Raw genomic sequence first — 17,928 nt, 5'->3', positions numbered from 1 at the left:
ATTGCAGGGGAAAGTGCTCCTGCCTTTTCGCTTTCCACGGGGAAGAGAAGAGAAATCTAGAAATATCTGATATGGACACGCAGAGTTTATCCGAGGAGGCAGAAGAGGACACGTACCTTATGGTTAAGATAACGTGGCAGAATACCAAAGTAGAACACACCGCTTGAAACCGCAATAACGTGATTACCGGCTGCAATCAAGCAATTGAACGGAAGGCATTGTGACAACCGGTAACCGGTAACCCTTCATCCGGAAGAAAAGGAAAATGCAAAACAGCCAATCCTACCAATCTAACATTGCGGTAAACATGGAAAGCATGCGTCAGGCAAAGATTGAATGGACGAAGAGATAAATAGGCCATCTACAGTGGCTGAATCAATTCAGATGTGCTAAATTGATTGTCTTTTATATAGTTTTATAGTTGGTTCATTAGGGCAAGTGATGATCAGGGGCCTTACTGTAAATTGTATACCTGCCACGTGTGCTTTAATGCAAAAGCTCCTCTAGGGTCGTAGACCCCGTCTTGTGTGCAAAATAAAATAAAATGAAATACATCGTTGCGAAAAAAACCCTTTTTTGCAAATGGAAAAAAGACTGAATTCGTAGATCTAAAAAATCGTGCTAGAGAGATTCGGAGCGTCAGAGTGATTACCGCCATTACCGCCGCGGATGAGAAGGAGTGCTCCGCCGCGTAGATGAAGAAGACAATCTTGTTGCCACCGTCACCGTAGAGGAAAGACTCCGATTTGTGACTCCATTCTCCTTATCTCTCGAAGTACGGACACAAATCCTGCCACGAAATTTGCTCTCCTCCGCCTTCACGGCCGAAGAGAAGCGACGAGCGGGAGACAGATAGAACCAGTGCAGAGGCAAGGACGCAGCTCGTCAATGTCCAAGGCCCCAACTGCCCAACCCTAGGTGCCGCTTATCTCTTGGCTCTCTCCTCGATTTCTGATCCCATCCCCCCCGTGTATGAATCGATCTATCTTGCTGGTGTAATGTGATGTTTGGAGTTAAATTTGAGCAGAGTAGATTCTGAGGTTAACGCTTTTTGGTTTGAGATTTAGTACTTCATTGAGAAGATGACCTTCTTAGTGTGGGAAGTGGGATCATGAGTTCTTATATCTCACAGTCAATTGTGTAATTCTTGTTGGACCTAGTGTACCGTGTGCTAAAACCAAATGCAGACTCGATTTGTACATTCGCAAATCCCAAGGCCTTGGTTTGATATATTCCCAATTGGAGAGTCTGTATGCCAGATTGGCACTTACGTCTGAAGAATTGGGGATATGATCACAACATCCTCATGCATATTCCACTTGATCCTACCTCATGCAACTTTAGTACATTTCTATGAGTTTTTTTTTAGTAATTGCTAAATCGAAAGGTTTCATCAAGTTTCCTTCAGATAATTGCTAAGAACAAATGCTTTGTTTCTACTTTCTAGTGGCAAAGTAGGCAACCATCACACATTCTTAGATATTGCAGCCAATTTGTTTTCGTGCTGGGATCAGTCAAGCTTATGTCAAAGAGAGTACGGATCTGCTACAGTGTCTGTATGATTATGACTTCACCAACCGCATTGCACTATTAGGGCTTGTTTGGCTTCCCGGTAATCCGATTCAATCCTGTCAGTTAGGACTTAGGAATCAATTCTAGTATGAACTTCATGTCCACCTGAAACTCTTGAGAATGATTTGAGCGTATCCATGCTAGCACCTAGATAGAATAATTTTATGACACCTGCTGCTGTGATCAACAAAAAAGGAACTGTGCAAGTTTTCTAGTCTTGTACTAGTCAGTCATGATTTCGGATTTCCACATGCCAAGTGATGACTAACGTTTTTTTTCGTTTAAATACTCAAGTGGTGGTTGAATTCAGGTCTACTGCAGCAGTTATATTTCCTTATCATATCATAATATCATATACTCTATTCAAGCATTTCCGGTTATTATTTTCTTAACCTCTCTTTTCCATCACATCTGTAGATTCCACATATGTCTAAGCTTTCTAATTTTTTGTTTTGCAGGGACAGTACAATCTTGATTTGAAAGAGATGGGTAGCCCTAAAAAGGCTAAGGCGGAACCAGGATGTTCAGACAGAATCAGCAGTCTACCTAAAGAGATAAAGGAGTGCATCCTCTCCAATTTGAACGTCCAAGAAGCTGTTAGAGCTAGCATCCTATCAAGCGCTTGGAGGAACGTGTGGACTACTATGCCAGATATACTTCTGTATGATTGGAGCTTTGCTTCCTCTGTTTCCCATACAACTGCACGATCCAAATTTATTACATTGGTTGATCTGGCGTTGGCGCTCCATAAGGGATCACTAGATACATTCATACTTGAAGCGCACAGAAGTTTTCATGATGTAATTGACAGGTGGATTTCCATGCTATCCAAAAAGGTGCCAAAAGCCATTACAATCAAGTTCGCCTCTGGTCCAAAGTTCAAGATTCATTCGAGCCTCTTCTCTATCAGTGATTTGAAGCACCTTCGCGTAAAGTACTGCATCATCACCTTGCCTAGGAAGTTTGAAGGTTTCAAGCGGCTAGTAGTCCTGAACCTGAAGTCTTTTTTCTGCACCGACAGTGACATCAGTTATTTAATCTCTTCCTGCCCCATGCTTAATACGTTGCGTCTGAAATATTTTGAGGGCATCAATTGTCTCAACATTCAAGCTCCAGTACTCGAAGTCTTAGAGGTTGAGGGACAGTTTGAAGACCTTCATCTGAATGCCCCTAGTTTGCTCCATGCATATTTGACACTTGACAAAACTGAAGCCCACAAGTATGTTCCAGTGGCACATGATGGGAAGCGCTATCTGATGCAAGTTTTTGGCAGTCTAGCTGATGTCAAAACGCTTATCGTTAGCGGTTCTTTCTTGACGGTAACCATTTAGTGGATTTGGCAGTATTCAAGTGTCATCCTGATTAATTAGCACCGCTATTTCTAATTGCTCTTATTTTGTTTCTTTATTTGCAATGAGAACTGGCTGTTTAATTCTGATTGCAGTATCTATCCAAAGGGTGCTTGCTGACAAAACTCCCTGGTGCATTTCATCGTCTTGAGAAGATTGGTATTGAGAGATGCTTCTGGAACTGGACGGAAGCCTTGGCTATTTGTTCAATATTTGAGAATGCTCGTATGCTTAGAGAACTTGAAATATGGGTATATATATGCCTCACCCTAAGCAGATAATCTGACATTCACGTTTGAACACTATAATATGATATCTGTTTATTTTCCTTCCTATAATTTCAACTTGTATGCCTGATGCAGCATATCCATATTCATTGGTTTTATTTATGACTGACTAGCTTCCTATAAATGGCAGAGTTATCCTCGTGAAGAAGTTTATGCACGTAATGGTGTCTGGGATCAGGATGAGACGGCGATACAGAAGCCCCCCTTGGATCACCTGAGCATGGTTACCATAAATGAATTCAGGGGCTTGCGCTGCGAAGTTTCTTTTTTAGGAATGCTGCTGAGCTGGGCACCAGCTTTAGAAGAGCTGAAAATACACAGGGTCAATGACGAGGATGATGATTCAGAAGAAATCTGCATGTGTAAGGCTCTTATGCGGTTATTGGCTCTCCCGCGGGTGTCTCCCAAAGCCAAGGTCATAGTTACCTGATTCTTATGACATGGTGGCTTTAGGTTGTTTGAGCTCCGCGTTATCTTGCTTATCATTCTACACGACTGTTACCAGTTGACATGCTCCATATCTGACCTTTATCCAAAAAAATGCTCCGATTCTGACTTGTGGTTTCGTTATAGTTTGCCTTTGACTCGAATATATGCAGGTGGTCTTGGTTACAGCTCTGTAGTGGTAGAAGTCTTTTGTTGGGAACGTTAAACGGTTTTGCTAGTTAATGGACCGTTGATGTCAGCTTGTTGCCCAGCTGTGTTTCCAGTTTTATTTGACAACCTAAACTACACATGTATCACAGGCCAGGCCAGTGAACTTAATCGAGTTCACAGGGGATGGAAATGATACTGTTTCCCTGCTTCACTGGTTTTGTTTATTTACATTATTATAACGTGTCAAGCTTGTGCTCAGCCCCAGTATGCCGGACCGAAGACATGTGTGCGTGTCAACTGCCAAGCTCTACCGTGGCTGGCTGAAGAGGCAGGGTTGGCCATGTAGGTTCCTTTTCGCTGTTTGCTACTGGATTTGAGCTGACATTCGTGGAGTGTAAAGCTCGGGTTCAATAAATTTGTTCTGAAATGTAGTTCAAACCTGTGATTTGACTTTTGGAACTTTGATTGATGTAGTACGGACTAGTAATATTTCAAGCCAAAAGGCCAGCCCAGTTCTTCCGGCTTTAAACTGCTAGTAGATGGAAAGAAATGCAACAGAGATGAAGTAAAAACAAAACTGCCGGCCAGCATGAGGAACCTTTCACTCATTTTCATCATCAATCACGACGAGATGCCTCGCGGGAGGCCTCCTCTTCCTCTTCTTCGTCGAAGAGGACGCCTCATCGCCGTTCTCCTTGCAGCCTTGCTTGTCGACGGCGAACACTAGGTCCTTCTTCTGCACATCGGCATCCACCGACACGTAGCAGTCGCCGTCCACCTCCTCCTGCACCACCATCTTGTAGGCCTACAAGAAACACAACATACGAGACGTAATTACCCAGCTTCAAGCCCCCGGAGGGAAAACCCTACGTGTTGCTTGTCTGTTCTTGATTGATAATAATGATTAGGGTTAAAATATCGGCGTGATCTCTATGGTGTGATCTAGGTTGTGGATTGTGGATATATCGAGTTGTCCTCCCGATGACCCTCCTAGCCTTTATATAGGAGGCTAGGTCTCAAGTATCGTGTCCGGGTCAGTTACAAGTTAGGATACCTTTGTATGGATTAGTTTTTGTGTTGTACATCAGGTTCCTCGGCTTCGGTTTTCATTGCGTCTTGGGCATCTTGGGCCTTCAGTTGGACCACACCTTGTATGTTAACAGTGGATACCCGATAAGGTATGTCCACGTCAGTAGCCCACTAGTGTCTAGGAGAGTCGTTTACTCGCGTTGAGACTTTAGCAGTTGTGATCTCAATCGAAGTCGATTGATATATAAGGTGACACTGCCAACCTCAAAGAGCGTCATGTAAAGGATGTGTGGTCGCAGTCGACATGCTTGTAGGGTGAAACAACTGGCAATGCATCTAGTTAGTGTCACTCAGTCGACGGGTATATAAGGTTCGAAGTCATACGGATCATAGCATAATGTGCCTGCTGCTCTCCACGGATCGGACCAGCTAATTGTTCTCGGGCAAAAACAACATTACCTTACTTCAAGCTCGAGAGTCCTCGGAATCAAATCCAATATAGCCTAGGGTGACTCAATTCGTGACGCAGAGGCCTTATCGAATCGGGCTCCAGCTTGTGCTAAGGGTACCTAATGCTTCCTTCGGGATTTTCATCATGGTCAAGCATGGAAGATTACAAGCAGAGCGCAACAAATGCGATTCTCAGACCTGTAGATTAGATCAACGGGTCTTACCTTCATGTTAACGTGTCAACCAAATATGTTTACACAACGGATGCGATCTACGCAGTCAAGGAGTTATCGACTCCGTACTCGACTTCATAGAGGTTGTAGTTGACAGGGTTGTTAGAAACCAACAATCGATGCCATTGACAAAGACAACGAATTGGACAGGCTACGTCATCATTTTTTCTAGGGTGCACGAACAACGCTTCCGATGGGAGTAGTCCCCATGGCTATGAGTGGGTGCTTCCAGCCGTGCATAGGCTCAATTCATGGCACCTGATGGGGTGCTCGACTCAGGTCATGCATCTGTCGACTCCTGCTGGAGGATCTGATGAAGCGTTTTGATGATGTCAGGGATGACCTCACAGTGCACAGTTGATGGTACGTAACGATGTGGTCCCTTGTTAGACCGTCACACGCAACCGTTGGGATGACTTGACCACACAGAGCGTGTGGAAAATGGAGCGGCTCCTCAATTTTCGTAGAGGTGGAGTTAATGGCACAATGATTCTATTCATGTAACGATGACACGTGTTACTGCGGATACGAAGGAACGAAGCATTAGGTTAAATCCCACGATAGCCGGTACCATATAAATAGTACTATATAAAGGAATACCCAAATAGCCTTTTCTCCCATTATTTTCGTTGTTGCAATCTTTTCTTCTTCGCCGTCCCTAGATCTCTTTGCCACCATCTTCTAGGAAACCTAGCTTAAGCGTGTTTGAAAACCTTAGTCACGGGGAGGAGAAGATCCTCTCTGATGTTGCCAAGCCGTCGGAAGCGGTGGTGAAGCGCGACTGTGGCAACCCCCTTGGTAGCAAGAACAAACCCAAGATTCCTCCCATTCCTAGGGGGGGGGGGGGGGGGGGGGGGAGAAGAGGAGAAGCGTGGCTGTGGCCGCCCGCGTGGTAGCAAGTACAAGCCCAAGGCTAATCTTCCCGTGCCCATGGAAGAAACTACAGAGGGGCATAACCATGCTCGTCCTCCCTAAGTTTTTTACACCCCAGGCTATGTCGCTCCCGCCGGCCCTAGTTCTCTTCCCTCCTCCAGAACATCCTCCGAAGGAAGTACAACTGGAGGTCCCGAGCTCCAAGTTCTTTGTCTTCGTGGATGAATAAGCCTTGGAGCTCCCGAAGCTCCCTGGGGCGTTTGTCAAGGCCACCGGTGAGAAGGAACCTGACCGTGCCTTTCTGAAGGAGTCTAGCAATGGTCAAGGAACATGGCGAATTACGGTGTACTTCGACGGGGATGTGTGCATGTTCTTTGCCGACAATTGGAAGGAATTTGCCTTCACCTACAACATTGCGCTTGGGTTTCTTTTGACATGTGCCACCACCAAGGGACTCGCGACTTCACCGTCAAGATATTTGATGGTCTTATGTGCCGCCGCCACTACCGTGCCGTGGAGGGGTGAAGAAGCCAGGGGAGCTAGCATCACCATGATCTATTTGTCGATGCGGATCTCGTCGACCTCAAGCCCGGGCAACTGGAGCTAATTATTTTTTCAAGTATTAGTAGTCCCTTTGTCTTCAAAGTCTGTAGGTATTTTAATGTACTACTTCCGTTTCAAGGAATAAGGCGCACGCCTATTTCAAGACGAACTTTGACCATAAAAATTGAGCAATAAAATTTTAATTTTATTATATGTAATTAGCACCATTGGATTCGTACTGAAAAGCACTTTCTAATAATGCTAATTTCATACAAACAATCTTTATATATTTAAAGTATTTTTTGGCCAAACAAAAAACACGTAAAAAGAGGACGCCTTATTCCTTAAAATGGAGGTAGTAATCGCTAGTTTGTGCCTTGTCACACTTTATAAATGAAAACAGATGCAATATGCAAGTTGAACTTGTATGCTTTGTGTATGCGTGCATGAATAGACTCCGAGAACCACGATGTCTTTGTTTTATACGCATCTTAGTTCTTAGTAGACCTTTGCATGCTTGTATGTTTACTTGACACATTGCAACCATATGCAAAATCTTTTCGTTAGAGTGATTCTTTTATCCTATGCACCATGTCAATCTGTCGGTTGGGTTGCAACTGGATTGGAGTATTCAAGGGTTCAATTTTTAAGTAACGTTCAGCTACTCGGGCTTAGAGCATCACTAGTAGAGCCCCTAAACACTCAAATCTTCAAAGCAGTTTAAGGGTTGAGAATAAGCATTTTTTGGCACTTTTGAGGGGTGAAAAACAGGGGCAAAGATTAGAACCCTCAAACGCTTAAAACATTCATTTGATATATCACAATTATCATCATCTCAATAACGGTTTGTAATAATCATTCTAGTACCTGATAGTGTTTCCTTGCTTCTAGGCTAGTGTGTTAGAAAACATTGGTTGTTAGCGATATACAATAGATCAAGGCGATGTGTTGCGGTAAAATAAATGTAGCCGAAGGGAAACTAACTGAATTTATGTAGGTACGCTTGCAAATACAAGTTCAAAGGCAACCTGCTAACTCAGGATTTGATACGTCAATACATTACCATACCACTGTATTCAAACAAAATGGATCCTATTATTGCAGTATCAAGTCAAAAATTTATAAGTTGTGTATGCAGTTACCTACTTTGAACGAGTTTCCAACCGTTGAATAACTTAAGAATTCAGAAGAAGTTCCTTTACTATTCCGGACATCTACCTGCATACATGCCACGTAAGTTTCTATACTCTACTTCTCCTAACTGACAGAACATGAATTCGGTTCAGACGACGAGCAGGTTCTGTGTAGGCAATCGGCGTGCCGCAGCAGGCGACGGACATCTATGGCTAGAAATTACCTGCTAGGGAGCTGGCGGCGGCGGCTCCGTGTAGGCAATCAGCGTGCCGCGGCAGGCGACACGGGAGATGGCCAGGCCAAGGTGCATCGGGAGCAGCTCAGAGCGGGACGGCCCAGGCCGTAGCAGGCGGGACTCGGTGGACGCAGGTGGGGTTCGGGGCGGAGCAGGCGGCGATCGGAAGACGCTAGGAAACAGCGGCGGGGGAGAAGGGCGGCCGACCGCCTGAGCTCGACCCTCGCCCGGAGCTGCGGGAGGGGCGGGGCCGCCGCCCTGGGCAGCAGGAGGTGGCCGCGGCGTCGTCCCTCCTCATGCGGGCGGCAGGGGGCGGCGGCGGCCGCGCCGCTCGGGAGGTCGCGACGCGGGGCGGCGGGCGGCGGGGAGGTGCGGATCCGGGGGCGGGGGAGCTCGCGGCGGCCGGCAGGGGTCGAGGCGAGGCAGGCAGCGGCCAGAATCGTGGCGGGCGGCAGCCGACGACGTGGACGCGGGAGGTTGGGGAGGGGAAATTTCCCTCCCGCCACGTGAGTTTGAAGAGGAGTGCGGGTTGGGGCAATTTGGTCTCCCCAATCCTTACTTCTACAAGTTGAAATTGGGTTTGAGGGTCGGACTCTTAATTTTTTTTGAGAATTTGAGGGTTTAGGGATTCTAGTCAAAAAAGCAGTTATTTTTGAGGATTTGAGGGTTTAGGGGCACTACTAGTGATGCTCTTAGCATATGTAATGCGGAGTTTGGAGCCGTGTGAGTTTGAATTTGCAAAGTACATCCCTCGAGTATCGAGTGTGAATAAGCGTAAGCAGTAATCAACTCTTGTGGATGGAAGCATAATCTTTATTGATAGACGGTACATGATTCGGCTAAGCAGCCTTATTTTTTAGATAGAAGGCACCACGTGCCCGACTTTAAATTAATAAAGCCCACAGGTTCGGTAACAGGTTAATACATGCTGCGGCATACAGCTTCGCCAAATAAAACATGCTGCGGCATACAGCTTAGCCAACACGGAAACTAAGTAGGCGAACGCGGAGCCCTTCCCCCTGGAGGTGTTCCTGATGAAGCCGCGTCAGTCCTTCTTGACAGCGCACTTGGTGCGTGGGCGGCGTGTAGAAGTCTGAGCTGGGTGGCCACCGTCCTGAGCCCCGGTCTGTCCAGCGGTTTGGCGAGCGGCGTCCATAGCTGCAGGAAGATCATAGATTTGAAAATAATGTTAGCTGGATGTTTCATCAGCTTAGATTCTATGGTTAGCTTATTTCTAAAGTGCCATAAGGCCCAAGATTGGGCCAAGAACAGCAGCCAAACCAAGCGTCTAAAGCTACCCGAGAGACTAGACACAATGGCATAGAGCTGGTGAAAGTTTGCCGGACACCAACTACACCCAAGTAGTTGGCGAAAGGCACTCCAGGCAAACTTGGCAGGGGAGCAAGTGAAGAAGATGTGGGTGGCGTCTTCCTCCATGCCGCACAGAGAGCAACGGCCATTCCCTGGCCCGTGCCTTGCCGCAATATTGAGGCTAGAGGGGAGTCTGTCCAGGATAAGTTGCCAGGAGAAGATCCTAACTTTGAGAGGGATTTTGGCCGCCCAGACATCCTTGAAGTGAGCAATGGAGGCCCCGGCCGAGAGCTTCCTGTACATCGAGTTAACCGAGAACTTTCCAGATTGTTCCAGCTTCCAACTGATCCTATCCTGCCCCTTGGATAGAACAGCATTCTCAATAATCTCCCTAAGGCTGTGCCATTCCTGCAGGGCATCCACATCCAAGGCCCTGCGGAACCCCATCTGGGTGGAACCACCGCAAACCTGAGACACCGAGCAGCCCTGATTTAAAGCGATGCTGTACAACCTAGGAAACTGGTCCTTGAGGACTCTGTCGCCGTGCCAAATATCCAACCAGAAAAGCGTTCGCTGACCATCGTTGACATGGTAAGTCGCTCCCAGCTTAAAGAAGTGTTTGATCTTATGAATGCTACGCCAGAACTGCGAGCCACCCTGGCCCGAGCCCGCAAAGATGTTGTCCGCAGAGATGTATTTTGCTCGCAAGATCTGGGCCCAGATGGGGTTGTCCTCTTGAAACAGCTTCCACACCCATTTGAGCAAAAGGGCGATGTTCATCTTCTTGGAATTAATGAGCCCTAAGCCTCCGCAGGCTTTTGGTCGGCAAACCGCCGGCCAGTTGACCAAGTGATATTTTCTTTTAGGCCCTGCGCCCTCCCAGTAGAATTTGGCTCTGTGGGTATCGAACTTGGCGTGTACCCCATCCTGGAGCAGGAACATGCCCATAGCATACATGGGAAGGCTACCCAGGCAGGAATTTGAGAGGATGAGCCGTCCCCCTGACGACATAAACTTTCCCCACCATGGTTCCACTCTACGAGCTAGTTTTTGCACCAAGAACAACCATTGTTCTCTGGTGAGTTTACGATCAGAAATAGGGAGGCCAAGATAGGTGAAAGGAAAGGCGCCTAACTTGCAATTCAGAGCATCGGCCACCCTCTGCTTTCTAACATTGCTAGCCCCCAGCACAATGACTTCCGACTTGTGGTAATTAATTTTCAGCCCAGACATGTCTTCGAAGCACATGAGGAGGAACTTGAGATTTGCGATCTGTTCATCATTGTCTTGGATCATAATCAAGGTGTCATCGGCGTACTGAAGGTGGGAAATCCCCCCCGGGATAAGATGCGGAATGACTCCAGACAAATGCCCTGCTGCACAAGCTCTGGAGAGGATAAGAGAGAGAGCTTCTGCCATGAAATGGAACAACAACAGCGAAAGAGGGTGATGTCTACGTTCCCCCTCCTTTCCTGTAGACAGTGTTGGGCCTCCAAGAGCAGAGGTTTGTAGAACAGCAGCAAGTTTTCCCTTAAGTGGATCACCCAAGGTTTATCGAACTCAGGGAGGAAGAGGTCAAAGATATCCCTCTCATGCAACCCTGCAACCACAAAGCAAGAAGTCTCCTGTGTCCCCAACACACCTAATAGGTGCACTAGTTCGGCGAAGAGATAGTGAAATACAGGTGGTATGAATAAGTATGAGCAGTAGCAACGATGCCAGAAAATAGCTTGCTGGCGTGTAGTTGATGGTGGTAGTATTGCAGCAGTAGTAACGCAGTAAAACGATGAAACAAGCAGCGATAGCAGTATTTAGGAACAAGGCCTAGGGATTACACTTTCACTAGTGGACACTCTCAACATTGATCACATAACAGAATAGATAAATGCATACTCTACACTTTTGTTGGATGATGAACACATTGCGTAGGATTACACGAACCCTCAATGCCGGAGTTAACAAGCTCCACAATAATGCTCATATTTAAGTAACCTTATAGTGTAAGATAGATCAACAGACTAAACCAAGTACTAACATAGCATGCACACTGTCACCTTCATGCATATGTAGGAGGAATAGATCACATCAATATTATCATAGCAATAGTTAACTTCGCAATCTACAAGAGATCATGATCATAGCATAAACCAAGTACTAACACGGTGCACACACTGTCACCTTTACACACGTGCAGGAGGAATAGAACTACTTTAATAACTTTGCTAGAGTAGCACATAGATAAATTGTGATACAAACTCATATGAATCTCAATCATGTAAAGCAACTCATGAGATCATTGTATTGAGGTACATGGGAGAGAGATGAACCACATAGCTACAGCGGAGCCCTCAGCCTCGGGGGTGGATTACTCCCTCCTCATCATGGAGGCAGCGATGGCGGTGAAGATGGCGATGGAGACGGCGGTGGAGATGGCTCCGGTGTCGATGGAGAAGCCTTCCGGGGGCACTTCCCCGCTCCGGCAGCGTGCCGGAACAGAGACTCCTGTCCCCCAGATCTTGGCGTCGCGATGGCGGCGGCTCTGGAAGGTTTCTGTGGTTTTCGCCAATCGTATCAGGGTTTTCGATCCAGGGGCTTTTTATAGGCGAAGAGGCGGCGTCGGAGGGCTGAAGGGGTGGCCACACCATAGGGGGGCGCGGGCCCCCCTAGGCCGCGCCAGCCTATAGTTTGGTGGGCCTGTGGCCCCCCTCTGACTTCTCTGGTGTGTTCTGGATGCTTCCGGGGATTCTAAGATCTTTGGCGTTGATTTCGTCCGATTCCGAGAATATTTCGTTACTAGGATTTCTGAAACCAAAAACAGCAGAAAACAGGAACTGGCACTTCGGCATCTTGTTAATAGGTTAGTTCCAGAAAATGCACGAATATGACAAAAAGTGTGCATAAAACATGTAGATAACATCAATAATGTGGCATGGAACATAAGAAATTATCGATACGTCGGAGACGTATCAGCATCCCCAAGCTTAGTTCTGCTCGTCCCGAGCAGGTAAAACGATAACACAGATAATTTCTGGAGTGACTTGCCATCATAAACTTGATCATACTATTTGTAAAACATATGTAGTGAATGCAGCAATCCAAGACAATGCTAATGACATGAGTAAACAACTGAATCATAAAGCAAAGACTTTTCATGAATAGCACTTCAAGACAAGCAGCAATAAGTCTTGCATAAGAGTTAACCCATAAAGCAATAATTCAAAGTAAAGGCATTGAAGCAACACAAAGGAAGATTAAGTTTCAGCGGTTGCTTTCAACTTATAACATGTATATCTCATGGATAATAGTCAACATAGAGTAATATAATAAGTGCAATAAGCAAGTATGTAAGAATCAATGCACAGTTCACACAAGTGTTTGCTTCTTGAGGTGGAGAGAAATAGGTGAACTGACTCAACAATGAAAGTAAAAGAATGGTCCTCCATAGAGGAAAAACATCGATTGCTATATTTGTGCTAGAGCTTTGATTTTGAAAACATGAAACAATTTTGTCAACGGTAGTAATAAAGCATATGCATCATGTAAATTATATCTTATAAGTTGCAAGCCTCATGCATAGTGTACTAATAGTGCCCGCACCTTGTCCTAATTAGCTTGGACTACCGGATCATCACAATGCACATGTTTTAACCAAGTGTCACAAAGGGGTACCTCTATGCCGCCTGTACAAAGGTCTAAGGAGAAAGCTCGCATTGGATTTCTCGCTATTGATTATTCTCAACTTAGACATCCATACCGGGACAACATAGACAACAGATAATGGACTCCTCTTTTATGCATAAGCATGTAACAACAATTAATAATTTTCTCATTTGAGATTGAGGATATATGTCCAAAACTGAAACTTCCACCATGGATCATGGCTTTAGTTAGCGGCCCAATGTTCTTCTCTAACAATATGCATGCTTAACCATAAGGTGGTAGATCGCTCTTACTTCAGACAAGACGAACATGCATAGCAACTCACATGAAATTCAACAAAGAGTAGTTGATGGCGTCCCCAGTGAACATGGTTATCGCCCAACAAGCAACTTAATAAGAGATAAAGTGCATAATTACATATTCAATACCACAATAGTTTTTTAAGCTATTTGTCCCATGAGCTATATATTGCAAAGGTGAATGATGGAATTTTAAAGGTAGCACTCAAGCAATTTACTTTGGAATGGCAGGAAATACCATGTAGTAAGTAGGTATGGTGGACACAAATGGCATAGTGTTGTTTGGCTCAAGGATTTGGATGCATGAGAAGTATTCCCTCTCGATACAAGGTTTAGGCTAGCAAGGCTTATTTGAAACAAACACAAGGATGAACCAGTGCAGCAAAACTCACATAAAAGACATATTGTAAACATTATAAGACTCTACACCGTCTTCCTTGTTGTTCAAACTCAATACTAGAAATTATCTAGACCTTAGAGAAACCAAATATGCAAACCAAATTTTAGCATGCTCTATGTATTTCTTCATTAATGGGTGCAAAGCATATGATGCAAGAGCTTAAACATGAGCACAAAAATTGCCAAGTATCACATTACCCAAGACATTTATAGCAAATTACTACATGTATCATTTTCCAACTCCAACCATATAACAATTTAACGAAGAAGAAACTTCGCCATGAATACTAAAAGCTAAGAACACATGTGTTCATATGCAACAGCGGAGCGTGTCTCTCTCCCACACAAGCATGATGTAATCCAATTTATTCAAACACAAACAAAAATAAAAGCATACAGACGCTCCAAGTAAAGCACATAAGATGTGACCGAATAAAAATATAGTTTCAAGAGAAGGAACCTGATAATTTGTCGATGAAGAAGGGGATGCCTTGGGCATCCCCAAGCTTAGACGCTTGAGTCTTCTTGAAATATGCAGGGATGAACCACCGGGGCATCCCCAAGCTTAGAGCTTTCACTCTTCTTGATCATAGTATATCATCCTCCTTTCTTGACCCTTGAAAACTTCCTCCACACCAAACTCGAAACAACTCATTAGAGGGTTAGTGCACAATAAAAATTAACATATTCGGAGGTGACACAATCATTCTTAACACTTCTGGACATTGCATAATGCTACTGGACATTAGTGGATCAAAGAAATTCATCCAACATAGCAAAAGAGGCAATGCGAAATAAAAGGCAGAATCTGTCAAAACAGAACAGTTCGTATTGACGAATTTTAAAATGGCACCAGACTTGCTCAAATGAAAATGCTCAAATTGAATGAAAGTTGCGTACATATCTGAGGATCATGCACGTAAATTGGCTTAATTTTCTGAGCTACCTACAGGGAGGTGGACCCAGATTCGTGACAGCAAAGAAATCTGGAACTGTGCAGTAATCCAAATCTAGTACTTACTTTTCTATCAACGGCTTTACTTGGCACAACAAAACACAAAACTAAGATAAGGAGAGGTTGCTACAGTAGTAAACAACTTCCAAGACACAAATATAAAACAAAGTACTATAGCAAAATAACACATGGGTTATCTCCCAAGAAGTTCTTTCTTTATAGCCATTAAGATGGGCTCAGCAGTTTTAATAATCCATTCGCGGGAAATAGTATTTGAAGCAAAAGAGAGCTTCAAGAGGCAAATTCAAAACAAATTTAAGTCTAACATGCTTCCTATGAAGAGGAATCTTGTACACAAATGAATTCATGAAGAACAAAGTGACAAGCATAAGAGGATAAAACACGAGTAACTTCAAGATTCTCAACATAAAGAGGGGAAACTTAATATTATTAAGATGCATATAACCATATTTCCCTCTCTCATAATAACTTTCAGTAGCATCATTGATGAAATCCACAATATATTCATCACTTAAAACATTCTTATCATGGTTCATATGCATAGAAGTATCATTAATTTTGGCATAAGAAGAGTTATTCTCATTAATAGTAATTGGAGCAAGATTATTATCAAGAATTTGAACATGGTAAACACGTTGCATATTAAAAGAATTGTTTTTGGTAATCCAATCATGACTATGACAAGTTTCATAAGGATAATTATAACCTATATCATAGCATTCTTTATAATAATCATCAAAGATCGGAGGCACAGTGTCATCATAAGAAATAGAATAGTTATCTTTCACAGTCGGTTTATCTATGACCATACCATCATTGTTATTAGAAGGAGATGTATCAAACACATAATGATCAGTAGCAAAAGGATTTTCAAACACCTCTTCCCCAAGCTTACAGCTTTCTATATTATTATGGGAGGAAGCATGGATAGCACTGACACTATGGCAATTATTATCATCATTTTCAGAATTAGTTCCCCAGAGATTTGCAATATCAAAAGTAGTGTGTTCATTCAAATCATGATTGCTAATGTATGTAAAGGGCATAGGAAGATCATCGTATTCAGATTCATTATCACAATAATCATTAGGAGCAACATACTTACGGTTACCTAGCGTTATCTCATTCACGCGAGGATACGCCGTTACCTCTTTCTTTTTATTCTCCTTCTTCTTCTTCTTCTTCATTCCCTTCTTCTTCTTCTTCTCTTCCTTCTCCTCATTTCCTTCTTTAGGAGGAAGAGGCTTGAAGGGTAGCTTGTCCGCATAACCTGATTTACTTCCAGAAACAATAGAAGAAACTTGGAAGGATTCCTCCTTTTCATTAATTAGTTCAAAACACATGGCGGTCCTATCATATTTTGGCAAAGTGTCGTCTTCTAAAATATTTTGTATGTAAGTATTTGTATGGCTATTATCAATGCAATAAGAAAAACACCCATGCAGGACATCATCAATATCAAGATCACTCATATATAACAAAGAGATTTTTCTCGACAGTTCTTCACACCCTAAAAATAAAGTAAGTTCATCATGCTGATTAGGAGTAATTTCATCATCACAATACAAATTTGCAGCACTCATTGGGTTCAAATTATCATTGGAGGAGCATTGAAAATTAAAATGACCCACTTCATGGCAAACTTCACAAATAAAAGGATAGAGGGCACAAACTTTTTTACCAAGATCATCTAGAGCCCTAAGCCACTTTCTAGTTTTTTCATTAATATGATGGATGCAATATTCATCTTTGACTTGATTAATTCCACAGGGTCTATGCATTCCACAAAAATTAACATGCTTATAAGAAATAGCATTCTTAGGAGTTTGAGCATGCTTATTGCAATAATTAACAACAATTTCATTCTTCATGCAAGCCTCTTTAAAAGGTTCATGATACTTATCAAAATTCTTCTTAGGCAATTCAAAATGAGAAGCAAAGGATTTATAAAGATTTGCAGCAACTTGAGAGTCAAGACCATAAGTAGCACTCATATTTCGAAATTTATCGGTATCCATAAAGGCTTCAATGCATTCATAATCATAATTTATACCGACTCTTTACCTTTGTCGTTCTCCCATCCTTCAGCGTTGTCCTCAATCCGATCAAGAAGATCCCACCTAGCTTCAATCTCCTTGCTTGTGAAAGATCCCTCGAGCAGGCATCCGAGATAGTCCTTGTGTTGTCCTGAAAGTCTCGCATAAAAATTGTTAACAATAACATTACGGGGGAGCTCATGAATGGGACATTTGAGCATTAGTGACTTTAGTCTCCCCCACGCTTGAGAAATACTCTCTCCATCACGAGGATAAAAGTTATAAATATAATTCCTATCAATATGCACTTCATGAGGAGGATAAAATTTAGAATAAAACAGGGCACAATATCATTCCATTCAAGAGAATCCCCATTATCCGATAATTTATACCAATGCGCCGCTTTACCAGACAGCGATATAGAGAATAGTTTCTTCCTCACTTCATCCATAGCAATACCTGCACACTTGAATAAACCGCATAATTCATGCAAGAACAATAAATGATCTCCAGGGTGGACAGTTCCATCCCACGTATAACGGTTATCCATAACGCGTTCAATAATTTGCATAGGTATTTTATACGGAATACTTTCGGCGGGTGGATTTAAAATATCAGAAGCATCATTAGAGTTATCGCATATGGGAGATAAAGCATTATCGAGCAAAATATTTCTTCCAAAGCTGAGGAGCAAAAAAGATTATTTTTATATAAACTAGCTTCCCCAAGCTTAGACTTATCCATAGTATTAGTAGTAATTGCATTCATACTAATAACATCACTACTAGCATGTAAATAAGGTTCCATAGGTTTTTTAATTTTTGCATCAAACAATTCTAAATCAGGAAGAAGACTAAAAAGCTCACCAATTTTTTTGTTGTTTTCCATTATGCCTAACTAGTGTAAACAAGAAACAAAAAGTTGCAATTGCAGGATCTAAAGGAA

The 17,928-nt window shown here is 43.4% G+C and overlaps 1 protein-coding gene across 1 annotated transcript; it reads left to right on the top strand.

Annotated features, from left to right (window-relative positions):
• Positions 1–576: 576 nt before the first annotated feature.
• LOC127334592 (F-box/FBD/LRR-repeat protein At1g13570) lies at positions 577–3,765 on the top strand. The gene is made up of 4 exons (XM_051361084.2): positions 577–918; positions 2,031–2,891; positions 3,017–3,172; positions 3,339–3,765. The coding sequence occupies exons 2-4, from the start codon at positions 2,058–2,060 to the stop codon at positions 3,636–3,638; spliced, it is 1,290 nt and encodes a 429-aa protein (XP_051217044.1). The 5' UTR covers positions 577–918; positions 2,031–2,057; the 3' UTR covers positions 3,639–3,765.
• The last annotated feature ends 14,163 nt before the right edge of the window (positions 3,766–17,928 follow it).

Source organism: Lolium perenne, chromosome 6 (genome assembly GCF_019359855.2).
Source record: "Lolium perenne isolate Kyuss_39 chromosome 6, Kyuss_2.0, whole genome shotgun sequence".
NCBI lineage: Eukaryota > Viridiplantae > Streptophyta > Magnoliopsida > Poales > Poaceae > Lolium > Lolium perenne.
This window is presented reverse-complemented; position numbering and strand designations above follow the sequence as displayed.